Genomic DNA, 7789 nt, shown 5'->3' on the forward strand with positions numbered 1-7789 from the left:
CTAGATCTATATACTATATACTATATGCTATAGGCTAGATCGAGTTTCATTTGAATAAAGTCCAAGATTAAAATGTGAACTCATAATTTAAAAAAAAAATTAAAATATTTACTACATACTTTCTGAACCTTCTTCCTCTCGTCACACATCGTCACAAATGCCCTACACCCCCCCCCCCCCTTTGCAGCCTTTGGTAAAATGAAAATTATATTTGAAAAATGTGTTTACTACACTTGCTTTGGTGACAATAATTGTTAGTCCGTCAACTACACCATTACAAAATAAGTAAACAAGCTATCTAGGCCTAACTACAAAGTAATTTTAAATTTAGTTTAAGTAGGCCTACTTTATTAAATGCCGATTAAAACAAAGATCTGGATGTAGATCTAGATAACCCGGTAATCTATCGTTTTAGGTACGTAAAATCGCCAGCGACTAGTAATGTGAAAAACAGGTGACTCCTTAAATTTTAATAATTTTGAGGAGGATTTATGAATTTATGAAAAATACAAAAATAAAAATGTTTCCTTTTTTCATTTATCTAGATAAAGTGGCGTCTGCGGACAGTTGCCTCTGTCCGGCTCTGTGCGGACACCTTGCTGTTTTTCGCTTAAAACAATAATTGTATGAATGTTTTATAGGAAACTAACGCAAACAACACAAAGCATGTCCATTTTTAAACACATCTGAGTCCATTTCTTCTATTTCACTCAATAGGGAGATTAATTGGAATTTTTCAAAGTTGCGATGTATGACGTTTTATGGTAGGAAACCTCATCCGGATGAAGAGCACTAGTCCCCGGATTAGAGGAATAAATCGAACCAATCATAGCTTAGTTAACTGGGTTAACTATAAATAGCTTATATATATATATAGAAAGCTATAAATATCATAGTTAAGGTTGTTTAAGCCATCTTAGAGGAAAAATTGGGGTGTCCGCATATTTTTTGAGGGTTAACCTTTTGCGGACACTAATGAAAAATCAGAGTATATTTCTTACACTAAGTAAAAAGGAGCTTTAAACTAATCTTGATACTCCAGATTTATATTTAAATTAAGTCTAAATCTAGATCTATTAGTTTTTAGTGATGTTTTTAGGTTTTAAAAATATTTTTGATCATCAAACGTGTCTACTAAGCAAAAAGTGAAATAAAATCTCAACTGGGTCCTGAGTTTCTTTCAGGCATCACTTTAATTTAATTAAAACGTATTTCATATTTCTTCATATTTTTTGTTTTCCAATATATTAATATATAAAACAATCAACAACACTATTTATGTATGTAACATGTTTATTTCAATCATTTAAATAGAAACAAAATGAACAAAATATGCCTTGTCCGCATAAGGAGCAAGTGTCCGCACAGAAAATAAAATGTAAAAAAAAGTGCTCTTACTGTCCGCACAGAGTCTCACCACTGAAAATGTTAATACATTCAATGCTATGCGTATGAATACAAAATGAATCAGACGTGATTAAACTAGAAAGAATGCGGAGTGAGACGGTACTTTCGGTTTGTTTCTATGTGAAGCGGTTACTGAATGGCGCTCAATGGAAATCGGCACTTCCGATTTTTTTGCTACGACTGTCCGCAGACGCCACTTTACTCTACCTGTTTTTAAACAATTGAATTAAAACTTTTCAGTAATAAATGTCATGAAGACTAGCAATGTTTCCAACCATGCTCGTTTACTACGGCAATCATGTTGTTGGTTTTTTATTGGAAACTTACAGCGTGAGATACAGGGGAAGCCACTCTAACTTATAGATGGCCGCTTTTTATATAGCAAATCCTGCTCACAAACACTGCTGTTTAAAGTTAATGTCTTGCCTATATTGATATAGAATCTATTTAGCAATTGATTTAGGTTTATTATTCATTTATCTATAATATTAAATTATTAATTGACACAATATACTTCTATTAAAGCCTTGACAATGAGGTAACTTTTTCGGACATTACTAGCCGCAGGCGATTTTATGAACATAAAACGATAGATTACCGATAACCCTAACTAATTGTAAGATTGTATTTAGGATAATTTAAACGCTTTTGATTCAAACCCTTCAAGGGGGTGTGCATTTAAGATTAAATAAATAAATAGGCCTACCGTGGTGTACGCGTAATCCTGTATTTTTAGTATTTTACTATTTTAATTTTTGTAAAGTAAATTAGATCTAGAGAATCTAAATGTAGATGTATTGTTACATTGTTCATTGTAGGCCTCTCAAATTAAATAAATATTCTGTTATTTGAAATAGGCTTACTAATAATTTTTATGCATTGTCATTTTTATGGCTTTAATAGAAACTTATATATTATATTGTGATATAAGCCTATTTTGTGTCAAGTATTATATTAGGCCTATAGAATAGATAACTGAATAATAAACAAAAATCAATTGCTAAACAGCAGTGTAAGTGTTTGCGAGCAAGATTTGCTACATAAACAGCAGCCATCTGTAAAATAGAGTGGCTTCCCCTGAATCTCCCACTATAATTTTACCAAAAAAACTTAAGCTGCTTAAACTGCCTAAAGTAAAGTAAATGAGCTTGGTTGCATCTGATGAAAACATCACTATCACTATTCTTTATTTATTACTGAAAAGTTTTAATACAATTGTTTAAAAACAGGGTCTACATAAATGAAACTTTGTAACATTTTTGTAAATTTTAAAACATAAATCCTCCTAAAAATGTGAAATAAGTACTAAAATTTAAGGAGTCACCTTTTTTCACATTACTAGTCTCGGTTGATTTTACGTCCCTAAAACGATAGATTCAGAGCCGGCGTTAGGGTTACGCGGGGCCTATGGCCAACCATCCGCGCGGGGCGTTATATTTTTCCATTGGTGTCTAAAACATATACAGTGAGGCGGTTTTTTTCCTTCTCAACGCGAATTAATATTTATAACGATATATACGGTATTTTTAAGCTGCTTACCAATGTCGTATTAACATTAAGACACTGATTAACAAATAATGTGTTCACTTAGAAGTGCTTGTTTCTGTTAAAAGCTTTTTGTTTGGAAAATAAAAAAAATAAAACAGATATAAGTTAGAGACACGCATTAAAGAGACGATGAACATCGGCTTCAAACTTGATTCTTTTACATTAATGTTTATTTATGAAAATCTTACTAGTACGTTCACAAACGAAGATCTACTTTTTTTGCCTTTCGTGAAGAAAATTCCTTGATTATATCATCATAGTCCAAATTGGAGGCAATGTCTTTTTCTATTGACAGAATCGACAGGCCGCATAACCTGTCTTGGGACATCGTTGATACATGTTCCCAATTACCTGGATCGTACATATCTCTTACGATCATTGGGAATTAATTATTTTCGTCAGAATCATTTTCACTTCATCGGTCAGAATACAATGGGGTATCTCATTACGTGTTTTCCTGATTTTACTTCCCATGTCAGGTCGGGGGCTAATTCGCAACCGCCATCACCAGTCACCTCAGGTCAAAAGCGAGTCGACACTAAGCGAGGTGTGACACTAAGTCTTCGTATCGAATGACGGTCTGTCCCAGGTCATGTAGGGGATAACTCACTAACATCAGCCTTGGCCTCAGTTTATAACAATCAACAATTTCGGCCATTTTTTTTCAATTCAATACAGCAAAGATTATTTAAATTTACAAACTAATTCAGACAACAATGGCGGTGCTGAAGCGCGGGGCCCCTTCATGCGCGGGGCCTGGGGCGGCCGCCCCGTTTGCCACCCCCTAACGCCGGCACTGGATAGATTACCAATTTTATTTCTATTTTAAATGTATGGTCTTATATATAAGCTCTGTTAAAAATGAATTAAGTGGGAAACAAAAATGAAAATTTTATAAAATATGTTTGCAAAATTTTTTTGGATTCTAATGATAAAGTATGAAACAGCTGTGGTTCTTTTATGTAAATTTGCATTAATAATTGTGCAGGCTTGTTTCTGTTTGATGGTATGCTTTATTTTAAAAAATGTACATTTTTACTATGACTAATTATATAGGAAAAAAACAACATGGCCAATAAAGGTCTGAATCTTGAAAAAATTCTTGATAAAATATGTTTGCAAAATTTGTTTGGATTCTAATGATAAAGTATGAAACAGCTGTGGTTCTTTTATGTAAATTTGCATTAATAATTGTGCAGGCTTGTTTCTGTTTGATGTTATGCTTTATTTTAAAAAATGTACATTTTTACTATGACTAATTATATAGGAAACAAGTTAATTAAAAAGTCTAGTGACATTTAAGCGCAATTTCCTTATGTTATCTAAAAATAGCTCTGTCGTAGCGTAAATCAAGAGCAGGGTTAGTAAAACCATTGGTTAGTTATTAAAACGTTTTTTATTAATTTTTTTTTCAGTATTTTACATGTTTTATTTACAATAGAGTTACATGACTAAAAACCATTGCGCGCCTAGCTACCGAACGTGATGTCGCAGCCATTGAACGTGATGGCGCAGCTATTGAACGTGATGACGCGTGTGGTGTGGTTGGATAAAAATGCCTACTAATTCGGTCCAAATTTTAATTAATTCAAAAAAATTTTTTGTGACCGAACGAAAGGATATTTTTGAAAACTTTCTTCGGCAATATTGTTCTAAATTATGGCAGAAATCGATTGGTACATGTTTCAAGTCGCTAAGTGGTCTGGTTGCCGAGATATGAGCCAAAAACTGCATTTTTTCGAGGTTTTTTGGCTTTTCCGGGAAATCCATGAAAGAAACCCGGAATTTTATTGGCCTATGTTCATCCTCGTAACTTGCTTAACATAATTGCTTTTGGAACTAGTCCTCGATATTGCTTCGTTGCGGAGGAGATACGACTTAAAGCTGCGGACACACATCCATCCATCCATTCATTCATACATTCATACATCCAGAAATGACGGGTTAATAAACGCAATTCTCCAGAATGGAAATTGCGCTAAAAACATGGCCATTAAAGGTCTGAATCTTGAAAAAATTCATAAAAAATGTATTTGTAAAATTAAATCACAATTTCTTTTTAAAATAAAAACCACAAGTAGTTTATTTAACTCATTTTGAATAGTTTAGTGTGCAGGCAAGTGTTTATATATTAATATAATATAAAGTTGTTTTAGAGCATATATTGTTTTCAAATTATTTTTTTATAGGCAAAAATGAAAGAAAATGAAAAGTAATTGCACTAGGTTGTAGCTAAACCTCAGTGATTGCTTTGTGTATTGGAAATTAATATGATATTAATTTAAAATTAATAAGAGACAGTGGTAAAAACAAAATTTGAAAAATCAGTCAAGAACTCTAGGCAGGTTTTTGTATGAAAATTATCTCCCTTTGTTCTAATGCTACTTACTACAAGTATGGATGCCTATACAATACTATACATCTTAAGTAATCTAGATCTAGTATTTTTTAATTTTAATGAATGGAGGCCCAATGCGGCAGATCTAGATTAGTTAGTAGGACCTATAGTACTACTACTAGTAAGTAGAATATTCTAGGTCTAGCTGCTAAGAATATATATCTTCTAGACCTCTAGTAGTCTAGTACGTAGTAGGCCTACTGACTTAAGTCTCAATTAATTAATTAATTGTTTTATTAGCTTAAGTTTTAGACTTTAGTTTAGTCAATAAGACACTATAACTATTGTGACTGAGTAGTTAATACTTAAAAGTTACTAGATTCTAACTTAGTTGAAGTGTAACTAATAGTTACACTTCCCTTATCTTTATTAATGTACAACCTCACAAGTCTAACTAAACTCTTACTAATTACTATGTGCATTTACAAATGGAAATTGTTTATTATAATATTAATCATCATTAATGTTCTAAATCACTGTGTTTTGGTGAACAACCTGTGTGGCCATAGTCTTCCTATCATCAACAAACCTATGTCAGGACAACTGTAACACATTTTGGTAAAATTGACCCAGTCTTGGTTTAGTTGTGGAGTTCCTACTTTTTAATTTCAACTTCTGTTAAGTAGTTCCTTGATTCTACACACTATTCATTCAATTACATTTGAATACAGTTTTTTTTTGTGTGTATGTCAACTGTCAAGTAATAAAGCAGTTTAGTTTCATTTCAACCTAAAAATAAAATTAGGTTTTTATCACTACATTTTTCAATTTAAAGAAAGTTCTTGATGTATTCAGTGCTAAATAAAAGTGATTAACTTACCTTACACATCTTTCTCAAAACTTAAAATATTTTTCAGATTTTTTTATAGTGCACAATGGCAAACTCGAGCACAGATTCAGAAGAATACACATTGAGAAAACGTTTACCACCAAGGTTTTTAATGCATTTTTTTTCCTGATTTTTTAATTAAAATTTATTAAACAATTTTAAAATATGATTATTATTTTTATGTTTATACTACACAGATTTCCTCAAAGGCCTAATGATGTTTACATATCAGATAAAACTAACTTCAAAGCTCAAGAGAACAAATGCCAAAAGCTCCTGGACTCTGGGAATGAAGTTATAATTCACGGTTTAGGTAAAGCTGTCAATAGAGCCATTAACTTGGCCCTGCAGCTGAAATCAAAAGGACTAGGCACAGTACAAGTGTGTGTTCAGACATCCACAGTTGACCTTGTAGATGATTATATTCCAGAATCTGATGACAGAGACATGAAAACTGCTATCAGAAACAACTCAGCCATCCATATTCGTGTTTACAGGTCAGATGATATCTCTCAACTAAAGCAAGTGGAACCCCAGTTAGCAGTTAAAGACAAGTCATAACTGTCCTTCATGCTCATAGTATTTGTTTGTTGAAATGTACCTACATTGTAAAAATTAAATCTACATATTCACAAATATCCATGTTCATCTAATGAATCAATTAAATAAAATAATTTTGTTAGTTTTTAAGTTCTAGTTCGTTTTGGGTGATATGCTCTCTTCTATTTACTCTTATAACAGATGATTTTTCTACCACAGCACCCAGAATAAGTAAACTTTCAGCTTGTACGTGATTAGAATTCACTACAAAAAAGTTTTTAAGTTCTAGTTCATTTTGGGTGATATGCTCTCTTCTATTTACTCTTATAACAGATTATTTTTCTACCACAGCATCCAGAATAAGTAAACTTTCAGCTTGTACGTGATTAGAATTCACTTCAAGAAAGTTAGATATAAATTAAGTATAAAACAAATTTAAACATTCTTTTGGTAAATTTATTTCTTGTTTCAACATAAACATTTTTATTGGTTATCAAGTTTGCATTAACAAGGATCAATGGGTTTTTTTTTTATATTAAGCTACGCTGCTACAGTAGTATGTGATAGAACTTATCTACTTGAAAAGATTGTCATCCAACCAATACTAAACATGGTTCTCAAATTGTACTTAAAGTTTAAATTGATTTGATGGAACAAGACTGAACACAAAGCTCTAATAATTCATAACATAATCTATTCATCTTAAAACATTTGGATTTATTTTTCTAGTATATACCATTAACTTCAACATTATAAAAATAGTAGGCTAAACAGTTACATATTTACACTACTACAATTAACAACAAGATTACGATTAGCAACATAAGTGTATGCTAATAATGCTTGATTTCACAGCCACTGATGTTCTTTTCTTTACAGTACAGTTTTAAAAAAGCATTTAATTTCAATGCAACGTAATTATTTGCTCAACAGGCTTTTTCCTCTGGAATATACACAAAAATGATAAATAGGCACCTACTAGTTGTAAAGATTTAAATAAAGCTGTTTGTACATCAAACATGAATATCATCAAACACATAGTTGAAATATTGTAAAAATCTATTAGC

General features: G+C 31.8%; 1 protein-coding gene across 8 annotated transcripts in view; it reads left to right on the forward strand.

Moving 5' to 3' along the window:
- LOC131943533 (ribonuclease P protein subunit p20-like) overlaps nucleotides 1-6933 on the forward strand; it is a 138265-nt gene extending 131332 nt beyond the window's left edge. The window contains exons 1-3 of one of the 8 annotated variants that reach the window (XM_059303741.1): nucleotides 56-74; nucleotides 6211-6287; nucleotides 6380-6933. In XM_059303741.1, coding sequence (XP_059159724.1) covers nucleotides 6229-6287; nucleotides 6380-6743 — 423 coding nt within the window. In that variant the 5' untranslated portion in view covers nucleotides 56-74; nucleotides 6211-6228 and the 3' untranslated portion in view covers nucleotides 6744-6933. Of the gene's footprint in view, nucleotides 1-55; nucleotides 75-197; nucleotides 416-3839; nucleotides 3892-5780; nucleotides 5912-6210; nucleotides 6288-6379 lie in introns of those variants that run through there. The other 7 variants (XM_059303734.1, XM_059303725.1, XM_059303710.1 and 4 more) reach the window with 7 other exon arrangements.
- Nucleotides 6934-7789: the final 856 nt, after the last annotated feature.

This window comes from Physella acuta, unplaced genomic scaffold (assembly GCF_028476545.2).
Source record: "Physella acuta isolate Inbredline_101_S28 unplaced genomic scaffold, ASM2847654v3 ptg000038l, whole genome shotgun sequence".
Lineage (NCBI taxonomy): Eukaryota > Metazoa > Mollusca > Gastropoda > Physidae > Physella > Physella acuta.